The following is a 22,714-nucleotide window of genomic DNA, read 5'->3' as shown; positions in this document are numbered from 1 at the left end:
GCAGATGCTGGAAACCAGATTCTGGATTAGTGGTGCTGGAAAAGCACAGCAGTTCAGGCAGTCGAGGCATAGAAGGTAGTGGTGAAGGGTGCTTTTCTGGCTAGATGTCTATGACCAGTGGTGTTCCTCAGGAATCTGTACCGGGACTTCTGTTATATATATTACATGACTTGAAAGAAAATGTATATGAATGAGTTAGTAGGCTTGCAGACTTTACAAAGATTGGTGGAGTTTTCAATAGCATAGAAGGTTGTCAAAGGATACAGTGGGATATAGATCAGTTGCAGACATGGGTGAAGAAATGACAGTTGGAGTTTAATCTGGGTAAGTGGGAGGTGCAACACTTCGACAGTTCAAGTATTAAGGAAAAGTATAGTTAATGGCAGGACCATGAACAGTACAGTACAGAGGGATCTTGGGTTCAAGTTAATAACTCCCCGAAAGTGGCCACTCAAGTAGATAGGGTGGTATAAGCATGCTTGCCATTACTGATCAGGGAATTGAGTACAAGAGTCAGGATGTTATGTTGCAGCTTTATAAAACTTTGGTTAGGCCACACTTAGGGTATTGCCACATTATAGGAAGGATGTGGAGGCTTTGGAGAGGGTGCAGAAGAAGTTTACTAGGATGCTGCCTGGATTAGAGGGTATGAGCTATAATAGGTCTAGAAAAAACTCTGGTTGTTTTCTCTTGAGTAGCGGAAGCTGAGGGGAGACTTGATAGAAGTCTGTAAAATCATAAGATGCACAGATAGGGTTAACAGTCAGAATCTTTTTCCCCCAGAGTCTAAAACAAGGGGGCATGCATTTATGATGAGAAGGGAAAAGTTCAAAGGAGATGTGAGGGGCAAGATTTTTTTTTACACAGAGAGTGGTAGGAGTCTGTAACATACTGCCGGGATGGTGATGGTAGATGTAAAGGGGCGTTAAAGGGGCTTTTAGATAATCACATGAACATGCAAGCAGTGGAAGAATATGGATCAAGGGATTAGTTTAATTTGGCACCACGCTCGGCATAACATCCTGGGCTGTGCTGTACAGTTCTGTGTTTGATGTAAGCTTTCAAAACTCTCATCTCAATCCTAAATGACCTGTTCATTTTTCTGAGACAGTGTCTCCTGATTTCAGACACTTCCAGCAAGGGGAAACACCCTATTTGCATCCACATTAGAGAGTGTGGTGCTGGAAAAGCCTAACCGGTCAGGCAGCATCCTCGGTTATAGAGAGAGGAGGAGATCGTCTTTAAGGTAGGTATCCTTGGAAGAGGCTTCACAGTAAAGGTTATAATCTACACTGCTGATCCCTGTAGAATTTTATAGGTTTGAATGAGATCACCGTTCAGTCTTCTAAACTCTCAAGAAAATGCTCAAAATTTTGCTTGTAAATGGTAGAGGGAGCTGTTTTGAAGCTGATGTGCAGGAGTCTTGGCGAGTTACTGCAGTGCATCTTGCAGATGGTAGTCACACTGCAGTTACTGTGTGTCAGTGGTGCATGGAAAAATCATTCAAGGTGGTGGATTGGTTGTCAATTAAATAGTCTGCTTGATCTTGGATGGTGTCAAGGTTCTTGAATGTTGGTGTAATTGCATTAATCCAGGCAAGTGGAGAGTATTCACACTCCTTACTTGTGGCCTGTTAATAGTGGAAACACATTGGGGAGGTAGGTGGGGAGTTATTCACTACAGAATTGCTAGCTTCTGATCTGCTCTTATAGCCAAAGCCACACTACCATAATGGCTAATCCAGGTGAGTTTCCATAAGATGTTTACAGCAGAATTCTGTGATGCACTGACCTTTAGATTCAAGCAATGATGGTTAGATTGTCCCCTGATGTGGATGGTGATTGCTTTGTACTTGTGTAGCATGAAGCTTAGTTGTCACCAATCAGCCCAACCTTGGATGTTTTCAGGTCTTGCTGCATAAGGATACACAGTGCTTCTATATCTGAGTTGCTGTGAATGGTGCTGAACATTGTGCAATTTCTGATCTTATAAACGTCATTGATGAAGCAGCTGAAGATGGTCAGGTCTCGGACACGACATTGAATAACTCTTAACAGCACACCTTGGAGTTGAGATGATTGACCTCCTAGAATCACAACCATCTTCCTATATGTTATACTTAACACTCCATTCAGTGGGAAATTTCCCATACCCTTGATTCTGATTGACTCCAGTTTTGCTGGGTGTCTTGATGGTGTACTTGGTCAAATATCACCTTGATGACAAGGGCAGCCACTCTTACCTCAACTCTGGAATTCAGATGTTTTGTCCATGTTTAAACCAAGGTTGCAGTTAGGTCACAAGATGGCCCTGGCAGCAGCCAAACATCAGTGAGCAGGTTATTCCTTTGCAGGTGCCACTTGAGAGGATGGCAGAGTATGTGAATAGGTTGACAGGATATTTGGGATGGAAGCTGGTGGGTATTTTTAACAGCAGTCACTGAGGCCAGCCTTTTAAACAGCATACTTCCAAACCTGCCAGTCCCTGGAGGGCCTCTGTATTGCTTGCAGGTGTGGAGGGTTGAATTCCCATTAACACCTGCAGTCTGGAACCAAAGTTAACAACAATCAAGGCATTTTGATTTGTGGACTTGAGAATTTCCTGGCTTGGGAGTGAACACTTTTTGTTTATTCCTTCCTAGGGTGGCACGGTGGCACAGTGGTTAGCACTGCTGCCTCACAGCGCCAGAGACCCGGGTTCAATTCCCGCCTCAGGCGACTGACTGTGTGGAGTTTGCACATTCTCCCAGTGTCTGCGTGGGTTTCCTCCGGGTGCTCCGGTTTCCTCCCACAGTCCAAAGATGTGCAGGCCAGGTGAATTGGCCATGCTAAATTGCCCGTAGTGTTAGGTAATGGGTAAATGTAGGGGTATGGGTGGGTTGCGCTTCGGCGGGGCAGTGTGGACTTGTTGGGCCGAAGGGCCTGTTTCCATACTGTAAGTAATCTAATCTAATCTTTCTGCATACCTATAGAACCTTCTTGCAATGTTTGTTTATCTTTTGCTATTTTATGCTGAGATTTACTTTTCTCGATCAATCTCTTGCTAATCTTTTACCAAATTCTAGAATCTTTCCAATTTTATGACTGCAATTATTGGTAACTATAATTTTCCCCCCTGATCTATTTTTAACTCTCATGTTAGTCATTTTCGCATAGCATTATTTTTCCTTAAGAGCAACCACAACTGTTGCAAATAATAATTGATCCATTAAACACATTAATTAACTTGTCCCTCATACCTACATGGTCTGCTTTGTTCAGATTTAGTACCATTGTTTTGGATTTAAATGTATTGCTTTCAAGCTCAATACAGAATTCCAACAACATTGCACTGCTCCATATAGGTCCCTTTGATACAAGGCCATTCATGAACTCATTTTCATGGCACAATGCTGGATCTAAAAGAGGCTTTTGCCGAATTCATTCTTTGACATATTGATTGACAAAATTGATTGGACAGCACAGTGGTTAGCCCTGCTGTCTCACAGTGCCAGGGACGCAGGTTCAATTCCAGCCTTAGGTGATTGTGTGGAGTTTGTACATTCTTCCCATGTCTGCGTAGATTTCAGTTGGGTGCTATGGTCTCCTCCCACAGTGCAGGTTAGGTGGATTGTCATGCTAAATTGTCTCAAAAAATGTTGCACTGAAAAAGCACAGCAGGTCAGGCAGCATCCGAGGAGCTGGATGCTAAATTGTCTGTAGCATCAAGGGATACGTAGGCAAGGTGAATTAGCCATGGTAAATATGGGGTTACAGGGATAGGGCAGAGGGCTGGGTACAGGTGGGATATACTTTAAAGGGTCGGCACAGACTAAATGTGCTGAACAGCTTCTTTCTGCACTGTAGGAATTCTGTGATTCAATCAAAACTACCTTCTATCCATTCACATACAAACTGATGTGCATTTTGGGAAGGAGAGTCTTGTAAGAATATTTTCTTACAAATATTAGGTCACTGATATGAAGTTATATAACATAAAGATGGTGAAAACCTGCAGTGTTGCAAGTTCATTTCTTTCTGACAAAGAACCAACTATTCCACTCAAAAAGAAATTTTTTGGGAACAAAATATTAAAAAAGGGTTTCTAAGTATATGATTTTGCAGCTTTAATAAGATATTCTGCTTTTGGTTAGAAGTATTAATATCTGATATCCTTGAACAAAGTAAAGAAATCTGACTTTTCAGTCTCCATTAGAAGTATCAGCTTCTTTTTCAGCCACCATTCACTCCAATTAATTTCTTCGCATCTACTTTATGTGATTACAAGTAAAATATTCAAAATTTGTCAATTAATTTGTTAGTTTTACAAAAATGCCATAAATGAAATTGTACATACCTCTGTCAAATGCCAGTTTGACATCTTCAATTAGATCACTAAACCCTGATACTCTGTACAAACCTTCAGACATTAGACCTATGAAACAAAATTTTAATAAAAAGTATTTTTCAGGAACAACTTATATTTATATAGTGTTTTTAATTGATGTTGATGTTGTTCAAACAGCATTATAAAACAAAATATGAAAATGAGCCACATATGGAGATAATAGATTGCCAAAGGTTTGGTCAAAGAGGCATATTTCAAAAGATGAAAGTGAGGTCGAGTGGCAGAGAAGTTTAAGGAGGAATACCAGGTCTTGGTGACCAGGCCACTGAGTCACAGTCACCACTGGTACAGCAATTATAATTTAGAAATTCTCAAGTGGCCATCATTAGAAGAGTGCAGGTATTTCAGACTTGCTTGACTGGCAGCCAATGAAAATAGAGAACACTGGGTGGTATAGAATGGAACTTGGTGTGAGCTCAGAGCTGAGTTTACATAGGGTAGAATGTGAGAGTCCAACCAGGTGCACTGGAGTAGTTGAGTCAAGAGATAAAGACGACATGCATGAGGGCTTCATAAGCAGATGAGGAGAGACAGGGCTGTAGCTGAGTGATGTTATAGAGTTACAAAAAAAAATTAAAAATTACCCCAAAGGAATCGAGTCTTAGATATTAAAAATGGTACTTTGATCAACACCTTCCATTCAAATATGCATTTGAAGCCAGCTAGCAATTGTCTTGACGACACTTGTTTTTCTAATACTTATAGAGGGGTTATGAACAGGGCTTAATAATATTAAACTTTTAACTAATGTTGTTGTGCTTACTTCTACTTACTTACTTCTACTTCTAGATGATTGTGCAAAGATACAATTTTACACAAATTTAAAAAATATTTACACTCAAAGACTTGAACAACTAAGTGTTAAAAAGTGGAAATCCAGTTGTGTTGCCACATCAATAAATAAAATGAAAGTAAGGTCAAATATACAAGAATAATTTGAAAATACGTAATTAATTGTTGTTGGCTCTACATTGCGCCTGCAATCCTTCCACATTTCTCTCTCTTTGGGTGCTAACCATGCCATATTAAGCTCATGGATGATCATATCACTAACCCATCCCCGCATCTTGTTACATCTTCATCAGTGGCTAGTATGATGGCCATCGCTTCTGCAATGAGCTTGTCTGCCTGATCAAGGAAGTGTATTCCTAAGTCTCCCCTTGTATCCAACTTTGAACACACTTCAAAACTGAGTGACCCCAGCAGCCACTATTCTGATACCACCAGGCTGTCTACATTTCCATTCTGATATTAACACATGCTGATAAAAATTCCACTTCTAATTAAGAATAGTTTGGACCCTGTGGCTTGATCCTCCCCTAGAGATTAGGTTCCATGCCAACAGCTATATTATCACAGAATGTAAGCCATTTTTGGGACAGTTCTGCAAAAATTGGTTGCTGCTTTTCCTACATTACAAAATTGACTATATTTCAAAACATTTCACTGTCTCTATGTGCGTTAGAACTTCCAAAAATGGTGAAAGGTAACAGGTAACATATGAATGCAAGTTCTTTCTTCTATTCACAGCAAACCAATGTCTTTGATAATATATAGTTTGTAATGTAGATTACAACAAGCCATCCTCTATAATTACATTTTATGACTTAGTAAGGTGAATCATTTTGCTTTAAGGTCTGTTAGAAACATTTAAGCTTTTGGGAAACATCCATAGCTTAGAGGGGAGAATTATTGTTTCAGTTTTACTTTATCTTGGGCAGTGCTATGAAGTAATTGCATAGAAATGCATCTATAGAGCCAATAAAGCGTGGCATTGGAAAAAAGCACAGCAGGTCAGGCAGCATCTGAGGAACAAGAGAATTAACATTTCAGGCTTAAACCTTCATCAGGCCTGGGGAGGGGGAAGAGGCTGAGAAGTAAAGAGGGGGTGGGACTGGAGAAAGGTAGTTGGGATGGTGATGGGTGGGCGAAAGTAGTAAGTGAATGTGATAGGTTGGTGGTAAGTGTGTAGCAGATAGGTGGGTAGGAAGATGGACAGGTAGGTCAGGTCAAGAGGGCGGAACGTATCAGAGGGTTGGATCTTGGATGGCATCCCCAGTCCTGATAAGGGATCAAGCCCGAAATGTTGACTCTCTTGCTCCTCAGGTGCTGCCTGACCTGCTGTGCTTTTTCCAGCACCACACATTATCGACTCTGACTATTCCAGCATCTGCAGTCCTCACTATCTTCCAATACATGTGCAGAGCAGTATTTCTGAGAAAAGGAGAATATAGTAAACTTGATTGATGGGTGGTAAGTTTGCTCGCTGAGCTGGAAGATTTGTTTTTCAGACATTTTGTCACCATACTAGGTAATATCATCACCGAGCCTCTGGTGAAGCGCTGGTGTTATGTCCCACTTTTTATTTATGTATCTTGCTCTTTATGTGGGTGATATCATTTCCGGTTCTTTTTCTCAGAGGATGGTAGATGGGGTCCAAATTGATGTGCTCATTGATGGAGTTCCGGTTAGAATGCCAGGCCTCTAGGAATTCCTATGCGGGTCTCTGTTTAGCTTATCCTATGATGGATGTGTTGTCCCAGCCAAAGTGGTGTTTTTCCTCACCTGTACATAAGGATACTAGCGACAGTGGGTAATGTCTTTTGGTGGCTAGTTGGTGTTCATGTATCCTGGTGGCTAGTTTGTCCGATGTAGTGTTTATTATAATCCTTGCATGGTATTTTGTAAATGACATTCATTTTGCTGGTTGTTATTATGGGATCCTTTAGGTTCATTAGCCTTATTTAAGTGTGTTGGTAGTTTGTGAACTGCTATGATACCAAGGGGTCTGAGTAGTCTGGAAGTCATTTCAGAGATGTCTTTGATGTAAGGTAATGTGGCTAGAGGTTCTGGGCACATTGTGTCTGCTTGTTTAGGTTTGTTATTGAGAAATCAGAAGACTGTGTTTTTATTGGGTACCCGTTCTTCCTAAATACGCTGTACAGGTATTTTTCTTTGGCTGTTCATAGTTCGTGGGTGCTGCAGTGTGTTGTGGCTCATTGAAATAATGTCCTGATGCAGCTCCGTATGTGGGTGTTGGGATGCTTCTGTAGAGAAGTGTTTAGTCTGTATGTGTTGTTTTTCTGTTCATCGCGTGTTGAAGTTCTCCATTAACTGTTCATTCTACTGTGACATCTAGGAATGGGAGTCTGTTTTGTTGTTCTCCTCCTCTTTTGTAAATTTTATGCCAGTAAGGATACTGTTGATGGTGTTGTAGGTTTCCTCTAACTTGTTCTGTTTTATAATCCCGAAGGTGTCATCCACATAGCGGACCCAAAGTTAGGGTTGGATAGATGGGAGGGCTATTTGTTTGAGTCTCTGCATTACTGCTTCTGCTAGGAATCCTGATATTCATGGGTGTTCTGTTGATTTGTTTGTAGGTCTTGTTATTGAATGTGAAGTGGGTGGTGAGGCATAGATCTACTGGCTTGAGGATGTTGTCTTTGCTGATGAAGCTGATAATAGCCACCAATATACATGAACATCAACTAGCCACCAAAAGACACAACCCAAGATCACTAGTATCCTTAGGTATGAACGAGGAAGGATACCACTTTGACTGAGACAGAACATCCATCGTAGGACAAACTAAACAGAGACCCGCACGGGAATTCCTAGAGGCTGGGCATTCTAACCGGAACTCCATCAATAAACACATCAATTTGGACCCCATCTACCATCCTCTGAGAAAAAGAACTGGAAATGATATCACCCATCTTAAGAAACCAAGACACTTGAATAAAAAGTGGGACATAACACAAGCGTTTCGCCCGGGACTGTCATTGATGTCACCTAGTATGGCGACTGAAAACAGACCTTCCAGCTCAGCGAGCAAACTTACAACTTGAACCTCAACCTGAACTACAAATCTTCTGAAAATTCGCAAACAGGTGCAATACATTAAAACTAGCCCGAAGATGGGGAACCAATGCCATCCAACTGAGCGCTACCCGCGAACAGCTGTACTTCCTGCATGAATGCCTCAGGAATCAGGGCTACTACTAAAATGTCTTAAATACAAACCACTGCTCAACACCCTACTAGCCAAAAGAATAACAGAACAGAACGGCTGCAGAATGTTGACAGAAATGGTTAACAATACCCACAACCAACTCCATGAATACAAGTGGGAAATTTTGTGCCAAAAGACTTTATATACTAATGCGACAGACCATGAATGGACAGACATGTTAGAATGAGTCATAAGCATCAAACAGCAGTAAATACAGAAAATGAAAAAACTAACCCTACAGGAAAAACTGACAAACTCACAAAAAAAAAAACAACACAGGCAACGCAGAGGCTTGGATTAAAAAAACCATCAGACCGACCACCAACAGATACAGAAAAAGTCATCCTTGTAAGAGGGCTAAACTACAACTACACAGACGCAGACAAAAAGGACTTCCTAGCAGCATTTGAATCAACACTGAAGGTCAACAAACTCACAGAAGAAACCCAGCAGATCATCAGACAGACAGTTGCACCAACACTAAGCAGGAAAAAGGGAACACACTCAACACACAGGAAAGGAAAGCTCTAGAAAGACTCAAAAAAGAGAAAAATGTTGTAATTCTACCTGCAGACAAAGGGTGCATGACTGTCATTCTAAACAGAAGGGGGTACATTGAAAAGGCGAACTCACTGCTTGCAGATACAGACAATTATCAACAGGTATGATAGACCTGACCCCACAAATAGAAAACCGTATCACATCTACATTGAAAAGGCTTCAGAATTCAGAACAATTAAACAAGATAGACTTCCAAAAAATGAAACCGGATGAATCCAACACACTCTACTCCTATGGACTACCCAAAGTACACCAACCAGGGAGCCCCCCTCAGACCCATAGTCTCATTAACTGGAACGTCGACATACAGACTAGCCAAGGAACTCCACTGAAAACTGAAATACCTAGTGGAAAACTCATGTCACTCCATTCACTCCATCCAAGAATTCCTGAATACCAAAAACACCAAGATAGAAGAGGATGAAATAATGGTTTCTTTTACGTAACAGCCCTGTTCACATCAATTCAGATTAACGTGACCAAAGAAACACTGACTGCACTACCAGAAGGATCAAGGACACAAACACCAGACAGCACTAGCTTCATCAGCAAAAACAACATCCTCAAGCCAGTAGGTCTGTGCCTCACCACCCACTTCACATTCAATAACAAGACCTACAAACAAATCAACGGAACACCCATGGGATCATCAATATCAAGGTTCCTAGCAGAAGCAGTAATGCAGAGACTCAAATAAACAGACCTTCCAACTATTTAGCCCAAACTTTGAGTCTGCTACATGGATGACATCTTTGTGATTACAAAACGGAACCAATTAGAGGAAACCTACAACACCATCAACAACATCTTACTGGCATAAAATTCACAAAAGAGAATAACAAAACAGACTCCCATTCCTAGATGTCACAGTAGAATGAACAGTTAATGGAGAACTTCAAACCAGCGTCTACAGAAAAACAACACACACAGACCAAATATTTAACTACAGAAGCAATCATCCCAACACCCACATACGGAACTGGACATTATTTCAATGAGCCACAACACACTGCAGCATCCAGGAACTATGAATAGCCAGAGAAAAATATCTATACAGCATATTTAAGAAGAACAGGACCGAATAAACACAGTCTGCCGATTTCTCAATAACAAACAAGGGGATGGCACGGTGGTACAGTGGTTAGCACTGCTGCCTCACAGCACCAGGATCCCAGGTTCGATTCCAGCCTCAGGTGACTGCCTATGTGGAGTTTGCACATTCTCCCTGTGTCTGCGTGGGTTTCCTCCGGTTGCTCCAGTTTCCTCCCACAATCCAAAGATGTGCAAGTTAGGTGAATTGGTCATGCTAAATTGCCCATATTCAGGGGTGAATATGGGGAATGGATCTGGGTGGGTTACTCTTCAGACTGTTGGCCCAAAGGGCCTGTTTCCATACTGTATCTAATCTAATCTAAAAACCCAAACAAGCAGAACCCAGAAACTCTAGCCACATTACCATATATCAAAGGCATGTCTGAAATGACTTCCAGACTACTCAGACCCCTTGGCATAATGGAAGCCCACAAACCTACTAACACACTTAAACAGTGGCTAATTAACCTAAAAGACCCTATACAAACAACCAGCAAACAACTAAAAGTAGAGGTCAATTTTATGGAAGAAGGTCTGCTGAGTCAAGGGGTTTCCCAATCCAAGCTTCTCACCTAAATGGACAGAATTTCACGTTATTGCTTGGGAGTTTGAAAAACTTGATGTAAGTGCGAATAATCTTTCTTAATTTTGTGTAGTTTACCCTCAATATAAATACTGGAACCCTTAAAAACATTTTTACTTAGATGTACAATTTCTCTGGAAAGCCCTCTTTTGGAAGTGATTTCATGTGCTAACTGACGACTGTCAGATGAAACAAGTTATCAACCCCATCTATATCTGTACTTCATAGAATATTAGAATCTAAGCATAGATGTTTTGGCAAATGTCCTTGCATGCAACAATATAATCATATTTGCAACAAGAAGCATGGCCTTCCTAAGTCTGCAACAGAGCAATAGAAACATAAAAAAAACAGAAGTATGTCATTTGCTCCTTTGAGTTTGCTCAGCCATTCAATGTCATCATGACTGATCATCCAGTTCAGTATCCTGTTTCCACATGCTCCCATATCCTTTGATCCATTTACTCCCATGAATTATATCTAACTCCTTCTCAAAAACATTCAATGCTTTGGCCTCAACCACTTTCTATGGCAGAGAATTCCATGGGCTCACCACTTTCTGGGTGAGAAAATTTATAATCATCTCAGTCTTAAATGGTTGACCCCATTTCCTTAGACTCTGCTTCTCGATTCCCCAGTCATCAGGAACATCTTTCCTGAGTTTTCCCTGTCTAGATTTCTACGAGATTCCCCCTCACTCTTCGAGAGTCCAGTGAATATTATCCTAACTGAATCTGTCTCTCTTCATATGTCAGTCCTGCCATCCTAGGAATCTGTCTGGTAACATGCATACAGCTTGTTAAAACAATTACTCATATCCTGTCACATATAATTATCCTCAGAGAAATGCAACTGCACGAAATGTTTTCTGAGATTAAAGCACATTTGCAAACTCTATTCTTCAATTAAAAATAATGTAAGACCTTTCATGAATGCTCAGTTTACTGAACACACAATTTGTAAATATTTATATTTTAAATTCATCAAATTTGGTAATTCTACAGCTGTATCTTTTCAAGCATTCAAGAATATTCATCCCATCATTTACATATGCAGTTTGAGGCTCTGGTCAGACTGCATTTGGAATGTTGTGATCAGTTTTGGGCCCACTACCTAAGGAAGGATGTGCTAGCGTTGGAGGGAGTACATTGGAGGTTTACAAGAATGATTCTGGAGATGAAGGGCTTGTCATATGACAAGCGGTTGAGGACTCTGGGTCTGTACTTGATGGAGTTCAGAAGGATAAGGGTGGGACCTGACTAAAACTTACAGAATATTTATTGGCCTGGATACAGTAGATGTGGAGAAGATGTTTCCTCGAGTAGGAGAGACTAGGACCCCAGAGTGAATGGACAACCCTTTAGAACTGAGATGAGGTGAAATTTCTCAGGCAGAGAGTGGTGATTTTGTGGAACTCATTGCCTCAGAGGCTGTGGCAGTCAATGCATTGAGTGTATTCAGGATAGAGTAGGTTCTTGGGATCCAGGGTTATGGGGAGAGGACAGGAGAATGGAATTGAGAAACATATAAGCCATGATCAAATGCTGGAGCAGACTTAGAACATAGAACAGTACAGCACAATACAGGCCCTTCAGCCCACAATGTTGTGCCAAGCATTTATCTTAATCTAAGATCAACCTAACCTACACACCCCTCAATTTACATGTGCTTGTCCAGCAGTTGCTTAAATGTCCCTAATGTCTCTGACTCAACTACCACTGTTGGCAGTGCGTTCCATGCACCCACCACTCTCCGTGTAAAGAACCTTTCTCTGACATCTCCCCAATCGCCTTAAAATTATGATCCCTCGTGACAGCCATTCCTGTCCTGGGAAAAGTCTCTGGCTATCTACTATATCTATTCCTCTCATTACCTTGTACACCTCTATCAAGTCACCTCTCTTCCTTCTTCTCTCCAGTGTAAAAAGGCCAAACTCACCCAACCTCTCTTCATAAGACAAGCCCTCCAATCCAAGTAGCATCCTGGTAAATCTCCTCTGCACCCTCTCTAAAGCATTCACATCCTTCCTATAATGAGGTGACCAGAACTGAACACAATATTACAAGTGTGGTCTAACTAGGTTTTTACAGAGCTGCAGCAATAACCTCTCAGCTCTTAAACTCAACCCCCACTGCTAATGAAAGCCAAAACACCATACACCTTCTTAACAACCCTATCAACTTGGGTGGCAACTTTTAGGGAACTATGTACATGGATCCCAAGATCCTACTGTTTCTCCACAATACCAAGAATCCTGTATTTAACCCTGTATTCAGCATTGAGATTCAACCTTACAAAATGAATCACTTCGCTTTTATCCAGGTTGAACTCCATCTGCCACTTCTCAGCCCAGCCCTGCATTCTGTCAATGTCATGTAGTCTGCAACAGCCCTCAACACCATCTACAACACCACCAACCTTTGTGTCATTGGCAAACTTAATCATCCATCCTTCCACTTGTTCATCCAAGTTATTTAGAAAAACTACAAAAAACACAGGCCCAAGAACAGATCCTTGCAGGACACCACTGATCATCAACTTCCAGCTAAAATACTTTCCATCCACTACCACTCACTGTCTTCTTTCGGCCAGCCAATTCTGTATCCAGACAGCCAAATTTCCCTGTATCCCATATCTAACTTTCTGAATGAACCTACCACCAGGAACCTTATCAAATGCCTTACTGAAATCAATGTACACCACATCCACTGCTCGAACTTCATCAACTTGTCTCGTCATGTCCTCAAAGAACACAATAAGGCTAACGAGGCATGACCTGCCTCTCACAAAGCCATGCTGACTACCTTTAATCAAACTATATTTTTGTAAACAGTCATAAATCCTATCTCTCAGAATCCTTTCCAGTACCTTGCTTACCACAGATAGAAGACTGACTGGTCTATAATTCCTAGGAATTAGGAGAAAGTGAGGACTGTAGATGCTGGAGATTAGAGCTGAAAAATATGTTGCTGGAAAAGCGCAGCAGGTCAGGCAGCATCCAAGGAGCAGGAGAATCGATGTTTCGGGCATAAGCCCTTCTTCAGGAATCAGGAAGGTGTGCCAAGCAGGCTAAGATAAAAGGAGGGAGGGGCATTGGGAATGCGATAGGTGGAAGGAGGTTAAGGTGAGGGTGATTGGCCGGAGAGGGGGTGGGGGCGGAGAGGTCGGGAAGAAGATTGCAGGTCAAGAAGGCGGTGCTGGGACTGAGATAAGGTGGGGGAGGGGAAATGAGGAAGCTGAAGAAATCTACATTCATCCCGTGTGGTTGGAGGGTTCCTTGGCGGAAGAAGAGGCACTCTTCCTCCAGGCGTCGTGTGGCCAGGGTCTCTGATCTCTAGCATCTGCAGTCCTCGCTTTCTCCTGTGTCACCAAACACCAGACTAAAGCCATTTAAAAGTTTGCTGATGACACCACCGTAGTCAGTTGAATCTCAGATGGCGACGAAACAGACTACAGATGGGAGATGGAAGACCTGGAAGAATTATGCCCTGAGAACATCCTAGCTGTCAATGTCGGCAAAATGAAGGAACTCATGCTCCCCTACACATGAACAACACTGAGGTAGAACGAGTGGAGAATGTCAAGCTCCTGGGAGTGATCATCCACAACAAGCTTTCTTGGACTCTTCATGTGGACGCATTGGTTACAAAGGCCCAACAATATCTCTTCTTCCACAGGCAGCTGAGAAAATTTGGCATGACGGCAAATACCCTTGCCAACGTTTATAGGTGCACCATCAAGAGCATTCTGTCTGGATGCATCACTACCTGGTATGTCAACTGTACCATTCAAGATCGGAGACAGTTACAGAGAGTGGTGAACTCGGCCCAGACAATCACAAAGGCCAAGATCTATAGAATCCATCTACCAAGCCCACTGTCAAGGAAAGGCCGCCAGGATTCTCAAAGATCCATCCCACCTTGGCAATGCTTTTCTACAACATTTAGCATCAGGGAGAAGGTACAGAAGCTTGAACACACGCAGCAGTGGGTTTTGAAATAACTTCTACCCTATTGTTGTTAGAATATTGAATGGACTCACAAACTCTTAGCATTCGCCTGTACCTGTGTTTTGGTTTTCGCCGCTGTTTACCTATTATTTACTTATCTATGCTATTTAACATGTGATCTGTCTGTATTGCTCACAAGACAAAGTCTTTCACTGTACCTCGGTACACGTGACAATAAATTCAATTCATTTCAATTAATAACAATCTGTTCAAGCCTATTAATCTGGTCAATGGTGTTCTCACTACCAATAAGGTCCCTCTCTCTTGTAAATACTGAAGCAAAAAACCCATTTAGGGCCTCCCTTACCTCTTTAGACTCCAGGCAAAGTTCCCTCCACTATCCCTGAATGGCCCTACCCTGTCTCTGATCATTCTCTTATTCCTCATGTACGTGTGGAATGCCTTTGGGTTTTCCCTGATCCTTCCTGTCAAGGCTTTTTCGTGTCCCCTCCTAGCTCTCCTCAGTCCATTTTTTAGTTCATTCCTAGCTACCCTGTAATTCTCTAAAGCTGTGCCAGATCCTTGCTTCCTCAACCTTAAGTAAGCTTAAGCTTATTTAAGAAGCTCCTCTGCTCTTGTCATTCAAGGTTCCTTCATCTTACGATTCCTTGCCTGTCTCAGTGGGACAAAGTTATCCAATACTTGCAACAAGTGGTCCTTAAACAGCCTCCACGTTTCTGTTGTGCCTTTTCCATAGAACAACTGTTCCCAATTTATACTCCACAGTCCTGTCTAATAGCAGTATAATTTCCGCTCCCTCAATTAAATATCTTCCTATGCTGTCTATTCCCATTCCTCTCCATGGCTATGGTAAAGGTGAGGCAGTTGTGGTCACTGTCACTGAAATGCTCTCCTGAGAGATCTGACACCTGACCTGGCTTGTTGCCTAGCACCAAATCCAATGTTGGGCCGAACAGCCTAATTCTGCTGCTAAGGTCTTATTAAGCAACTCTTAGCACAAGGTGAAAGCACAGAATACAGCAGTAATAAATGGCCTGCAAGTCAGAATGCTTTTAATTAGAACAGTTTTAATACAGTTAAAAACTTATCCAATTGATTACGATGGAAGTTATCAGTGAATGCTCGTAATCCAAGGATAATTAGTGATTCCTACCTCTGTTTTCAATTTCTCTAATGCACATATCCACCACCATTGGTCTTTTTGTGTTATGTGCTTTAACTAATGTTGTCAGATCGCAGCTATAGACTTTTTTCACATGCTTCAGGTCTGGTTTGCAATCATTTGGCACCATCTTGGAACATTGCTTATGAACATTCAAGCCACAATCTAGAAATACAGAATAAGAGGAACATTTTAAAATTGAATCAGAAAATTACAATTTTGCCCATATATAAAAAATACAATTCAGAGAAGGGTATATCTATTTCTATAGTCATGCAGTAAACTAAAGGTTGTATTCTCATCTCTATTAATTAATGTCTATTATAAATTTGCGTCAACACCAGAAACAAAATTCTTTAAGGTTATAGTCCACTGTGGAAAATTAGGCCTGATTCCACTTGCTTTGTCTAAGGTAATAAATCAATGCACGTGGTTATGTTTTGCTTAACTCTCTGATCTCGTACTGAATAGTTCAGGTATCTACTCATACTAAGTGGACCCTATTATGTTGAAAAGGTATTTTTGTCTATTTTAACTGAGAAAGTCAGTATAACAGCTCAGTGAAGGACCTATTCAGAATAGTGGATGGTAAAAGAAATAAATTATGGACAATTGAAGGGAGACTGACACGTATAAGTAAGTCTGACTGTACATATTGAAGAGAGGATTTTTTTTAACTGAATCCTAGTTCCTTAAAAGATTCAACAAATGAGTCCTCTGTTGTTGTGGTTCTGAAATGCTCCTGATGTTGGTTTGTGTGCTGTTATAAGTCCTAGTGGTCGCAGTAGTCTGGCTGTCAGTTCTGAAATGCTCCTGATGTATGGTAGTGTGGCTAGTCCTTTGGGTTGCGGCATGTCCTCGTTCCATTGTCTAGACTACCAGACTACCAGACAGCCACATTACTGCGACCACTAGGACTTATAACAGCACACAAACCAACAGCCACCCTCAGACAACAACTCACCAGAACGAAGGACCCGATACCCAGCATGAGCAAAACTAATGTAGTGTACAAAATCCCATGCAAGGACTGCACAAAACACTACATAGGACAAACAGGAAGACAGCTAACGATCCGCATCCATGAACATCAACTAGCCACAAAACGACACGACCAGCTATCCTTAGTAGCCACACACGCAGACGACAAGCAACATGAATTCGACTGGGACAACACTACCATTATAGGGCAAGCCAAACAAAGAACAGCCAGGGAATTCCTAGAAGCATGGCACTCATCCACAAACTCCATCAACAAACACATCGACCTGGACCCAATATACCGGCCACTACAGCGGACAGCTGAAACTGACAACCGGAAGTGGCAGGGACAGGCCACTATAAATGCTGGAGGAAACACCACAGAAGCGCTTCACAGGAGGCTCTCAAGCACTGAGGATGTCACCTAGACAGGAGATGAAACGTTTGCAACGAGAATTTCCAGCTCAGCGAACAGAACCACAACAACGAGCACCCGAGCTACAAATCTTCACCCAAACTATGAGTCCTCTTCAACATGGGAGGACTCATATGCAACTACATGGTGCAAGGGGAAAAGTATAGCAGCAGCAGTATTAATAGGAGAAGAGGAGTACAAAGATACTGAAGAGTGTGTGGGAATTAATAATGAGCCTGATGGATTTCAAAGCTTCAAATCAGTTGTTAGGCTGTCTCAGCCCTATGCCATTGCACTCAATCCTACACAACAGCTATGAAAGGGACAAAAATAGATACTCTCTATTAAGTAAACAAAACTATGCTGTGTGTCTGGGGAGTTGGGGTGAATTTAAGAAAAATTGAACAAAGCCATAACCATTTCAAAAGTTACATGGAATATGGGTGTCACTGGCTAGATCAATATTTATTGTCCATTCCTAATTCCCCAGAACGTAAGAGTCAGTCACATTGATTTGAGTCTTGAATCACATGCAGACTCGACCAGCCAAGAATGGCAGATTTCCTTTCCTAAAAAAATGTTGGGTCTTAACACCAATTAACCATGGTTGCCATGAGATTTTTATATTCCCAATTTTTATTGAATTCAAATTTTATTGTCTGCCATGATAGGATTTGAACCCATGTTCCCAGAAGAGGGTGGTGCTTGTATGGAACAAACTGTCAGTGGAAGTGGTGGAAGCAGGTACAATTATTACATTTAAAAGGCAACTGGATAGGTACACGAACAGTACGGGTTTAAGAGGGATATGGGCCAAATGCTGGCAAATGGGACTAGATCAGTTTAGGATATTTGGTCAGCATGGAATGAAGGGTCTGTTTCCATGCTGTATAACTCTATGACTCTATAACACTACCCTGGGGTTCTGAAATAAAAATAGAAAATACAGGAGAAACTTGGCAGGTCTAGCAGCATCTGTGGAGAGAGAAACAGAGTTAATGTTTTGGGTCCAGTCTGATTCTTCTGAACTGAAAGGAATTGGAAAATTATGGTTCTTATGTTCGTGACATAGGGAGAGAAGAAGCAAGTGATGGTGAGCATGCCCAAGGCAGTGATAATAGTGGTAAAGGAGAAAAAGAAATCTAAATAGATGCAAATGTTAGCTGGGAAAAGCAGAAAATGAGTCCACTCTGCTGAGAGCACAGCCAGCAAAAGGCAAGCAAGATATCGTTGCAAGCTGGTGGGAGATGTAAGAAAAATGGAGTACAGAGATCATACTGTGAAGTTATGGTACTCAATATTGAAACTTAGAGGTTTTAAAATGCTTCAGCAAAAAATGAGATGTTGTTCCTCCAGCTTGTGTTGAGCTTAATTGGAACACAGAAGCAGGTCATGGACAGAATGTCAGCATGGGAGCAAGGTGATTTAGTGAAATGGTAAGCAAGTGTAAAGTTGGGATAATTTCTCGAGACAGAGCAAAAGTATTCTGCAAAACTGCCACCCAGTCTCCATGCGGTCTCACCAATGTAAAAGAGATCATTGTGAGCAGTGACTATAGTAGACCAGGTTGAAAGAAGTACAAGCACTACTTCACCTGGATGGCGTGTTTGGGGCTTTGGACGGTGATAGCATGGGAAGGGCCAAATGAAAGTGTGGAAACATTAGGATTGATGGAAAATGGAGCATGGTGTCAAAGTGGGAACAGTGCCTGAAGGACGCTGGCAGTGGAGGGGTTGGGAAGGTACATTTGTTTGTGGTATCCTGCTGGGAGTGGTGAACAGGGTGGAAGATAATTCTTTGAATATGGAGACGTTTAGGGTCAAAGTTAGGAGAAAGGGAACCCTTCATTGTCCTGGGAATGAGAGAAAAGGCAGGCATAAGGGAGATGGTTTGGATATGGTTGAGGTCCCTGTCAACTATGGCTGCGGTGGAGGAGGGGGACACCTCCGGTTGGCGAAGATGACAGACATATCAGACACAAACAACTTAGTCGAAGGTCCCAACATGAGAATAGATGAGATGGAGATGAAGAAACTATGAAAATGGAGTGGAGCCCTGGCAGGAAGCAGTACAACTTGTGGGAGTTGGTGGGTTTGAAATGGATATTGGTGGACAGCTTTTCAAAATCAATGGAGACAGTGAAATTAAGGAAGGGAAAGTCAGAGATGGGCAAGTATAAGTTAGGGAAGGATGTAAATTGGATGTAAACTTGATGAACTTTTCTAATGCTGGATGAGAACCAGAAACAGCACGAATGACATCACTGATTTTTTTGGAGAAAGTTGTGTGTGTGGAGCCCAAGTAGGACTGGAACAAGGAATATTCCACATAACCCATAAAGAGACATGCATAACTAGGACCTGTGTGTGTACCTATTGCTGCATCTTTGAAAGGGAAGTCATGTATGCCTAATTTATTAGAGATTTTTGAGGAAGCATCAACCAGAATGGATAGAGGGAAACCAATAAATGGGTTATATTTGAATATCCAGAAGGTTAAGTCATAACGTAAGAGCCCATGATTTTGGAGGTAGTAGTATATTGGCATGGATAGAGAACTGGCTAATAGGTAGCAAAGTATGAATAAGAGGTTCTCTTTCAGGTTGGCGACGTGTAACCAGTGGGGTTCGACAGGGATCAGCACAACTGTTTACAATACATGTTAATGACTTGGAGGCAGTAAGTGAACGTACTAAAGCCAGATTGTAGATGACAGAAAAATAGGTGGAAAGGCAGTTTGTGAGAGGGATACAAACAATCTACTGACAGATATTCGTAGGTTAAGTAAGTGGTAAAAAAATGGTGGCAAATTGAGTATAATGTAGAAAACTGTGGAGATATTCATTTTGGAAGGGAAAACAAGAGAACAGCATATTGTTTAAATGGAGAAAAACTGCAGAAAGCTGTATTATTAAGGCATTTGAGGGGACTTGTGTATTAAACACAGAAAGCTAACAAACCGGTATAGTAGGTAACCAATAAGTCTAATAGAATGTTTGCCCTTATTTCAAGGGGGTTTGAGTCTAAGAGTAGAAAAGTCTTACTGCAAATGTACTATGGGCTAGTGAGACTATATCTGGAGTACCTGAACAGTTTTGGTGCACTTATTTAAGAAAAAAATATTATTTCATTGGAGGCAGTTCAGAGAAGGCTCACTCAGATCATCTCAGTATGGAGGGATCGTTTTATTAGTAAAGATTAAACAGGTTGAAACATTACTCATTGAAATTTAGAAGAATGAGAGGTGATTTCATTGAAACATATAGGATCCTGAAGGAGCTTGACAGGGTAAATGCTGAGAGAATGTTTCTACTCATGGGAGAGTTTTGTACCAGAGGGCATAGCCTCAGAATTAACAGGTGCCAATTTAAGACCAAGATGAGGAAGAATTTCTTCTTTCAGAGGACTCTGTTATCTTGGAACTCCTTGCTACACAGATTTGTTGACTTCTCCATTTTCATCTCTGGCAACAGTCTCCAGATGGACATTTATATAAACCCACAGACTCTCACAACCACCTTCTCCCACCCAGTATCCTGCAAGAACTTCATCCATTCTCCCAATTCCTCCACTTCTGCCGCATCGGCTCGGATGAGGAGACATTCTATACCAAGCATCCCAGATGTCCCACCTATTTTGAACAATATGCTTCCCCTCCTCTGTCATCCAGACAGCCCTCCACTGCACACCACCTCCATTCCCCATTACACTGCTCTCAACCTCCTCCTTCTAAATGCAATAAAGACAGAGTCCCCCTTGTCCTCATTGATGACCTCCATTTTGACAGAGTGGCAAGGAGAAAAGGTAAGGTGAAGCGAGGGCTGCCGGGAGGGGTAAGTTTTCCCGCTTAAAAAGGGACTTATCTTGGGAGTTGGGCCTCCATTTTGACAGGGCGGCAAGGAGAGAAGGTGAGGTGAAGCGAGGGCTGCCGGGAAGGTAAAGGCTTAATTTATGTTTGGGCAGTGGCTAAACCCGAGAAACTACACGTGTAGTAGCTCCCTCCCGCCCCCCCCCCCCCCCTCCTCTAACCAGAAGGAAAAGACTCTGTAAGGTAAGGCTTTTATTTCTTTCTTATTGTTTGTTTTCATATATTTAAGTGCATTGTTTGATTTTAGTTAGTTCATATAAAGCTAAGCTTACAATGGCAGGGGACCTCAGATCCGTGGCATGTGCCTCTTGCTTGATGTGGGAGCTTAGGAACGTGTCTGACGTTCCTGACTCTTACACTTGCAAGAAGTGTGTCCAGCTGCAGCTCGTTTGATCACATGATGGCTCTGGAGCTGTGGATGGACTCACTGTGGAGCATACGCGATGCTGAGGAGGTTGTGGATAGCACGTTTAGTGAACTGGTCACACCGCAGGTTAGAATTGCTGAGGGAGACGGTGAATGGGTGACCAAAAGACAGACAAAATGTAGGAAGGCAGTGCAGGCGTCCCCTGCGGTCATCTCCCTCCAAAACAGGTATACCGTTTTGGATACTGTTGGGGGAGATGGCTCACCAGGAGAGGGCAGCAGTTGTCAAGATCATGGGCAATGCTGTTCAGAAAAGTGGGAAAAAGACTCGGAGGTCCATAGTCATAGGGGATTCTATTCTAAGGGGAGTAGATAGGCGGTTCTGTGGCCGAAAATGGGACTCCCGGATGGTATGTGGCTTGAGAGATGGTGAAGGAGGGAGGGGTTCAGATTTGTTGGACATTGGGACTGGTTTTAGGGAAATTGGGACTGTTTACAACTGAACCAGACCGGAACCAATGTCCTTGGGGGAGTTTTTGCTATTGCTGTTGGGGAGGTTTTAAACTAATGTGGCAGGGGACTGGGAACCACAAGAGAAAACAAGTAGGCAGTGAGGTGGAGACGAGAGACTGTAAGAATTATGAAGATAGCATTAATAAAGGGAAGAACAGGCAGAGAGCAGATGAGCGCAAAAGAACTGGTGGCCTGAAATGCATCTACTTTAATGCAAGGAGTATAGAGTGTAGGCAGATGAACTTAGGGCTTGGATTGGTGCCTGGGAGTATGACGTTATTGCAATCACAGAGACGTGGTTGAAGGAAGGGCATGATGATTGGCAACTAAATGTTCCAGGATATAGACACTTCAGACAGGACATAGAGGGAAGTAAAAGGGGGGGTGGGGGTGGGGGTGGAGTTGCATTGCTGGTCAGGGATGATATCACGGCTGTGCTAAAGGAGGACACTATGGATGTCTTGGGTAGTGAGGCATTATGGGTGGAGCTGAGAAATAAGAAGGGTGCAGCTACATTGTTGGGGCTGTATTTCAGGCCTCGCAACAGTGAACGTCAGGTAAAAGAACAAATAGGTAAAAAGATTATGGAAAGATGTAGAGGCAATAGGCTAGTGGTGATGGGAGATTTTAATTTTCCCAACATTGACTAGGATACGTTGGGGTAGAATTTGAAAGAAGCTTCCAGGAGAGTTTTCTAGAGCAGTATGTCAATAGTCCAACAAGGGAAGGGGCCATATTGGACCTGGTACTGGGGAAAGAGCCAGGACAGATGGTAGAAGTTATGGTGGGGGACTTCTTTGGGAACA

The 22,714-nt window shown here is 42.1% G+C and overlaps 1 protein-coding gene across 3 annotated transcripts in view; it reads right to left on the bottom strand.

Moving 5' to 3' along the window:
• LOC122551543 (N-chimaerin) overlaps positions 1-22,714 on the bottom strand; it is a 233,394-nt gene that overhangs the window by 37,615 nt on the left and 173,065 nt on the right. For all 3 annotated transcript variants that reach the window (XM_043693573.2, XM_043693576.2, XM_087989005.1), the window contains 2 exons: positions 15,758-15,931; positions 4,336-4,413 (listed from right to left, as the gene is read on the bottom strand). In XM_043693573.2, the coding sequence (XP_043549508.1) occupies positions 4,336-4,413; positions 15,758-15,931 (252 nt within the window). The remainder of the gene's footprint in view (positions 1-4,335; positions 4,414-15,757; positions 15,932-22,714) is intronic.

Source organism: Chiloscyllium plagiosum, unplaced genomic scaffold (genome assembly GCF_037043375.1).
Source record: "Chiloscyllium plagiosum isolate Xiang-an unplaced genomic scaffold, Cpla_swu_hap1 HiC_scaffold_7, whole genome shotgun sequence".
Classification (NCBI taxonomy): Eukaryota; Metazoa; Chordata; class Chondrichthyes; order Orectolobiformes; family Hemiscylliidae; genus Chiloscyllium; species Chiloscyllium plagiosum.
Note: the sequence above shows the minus strand (reverse complement) of the source record. Positions and strands in the feature narration are given on the sequence as shown.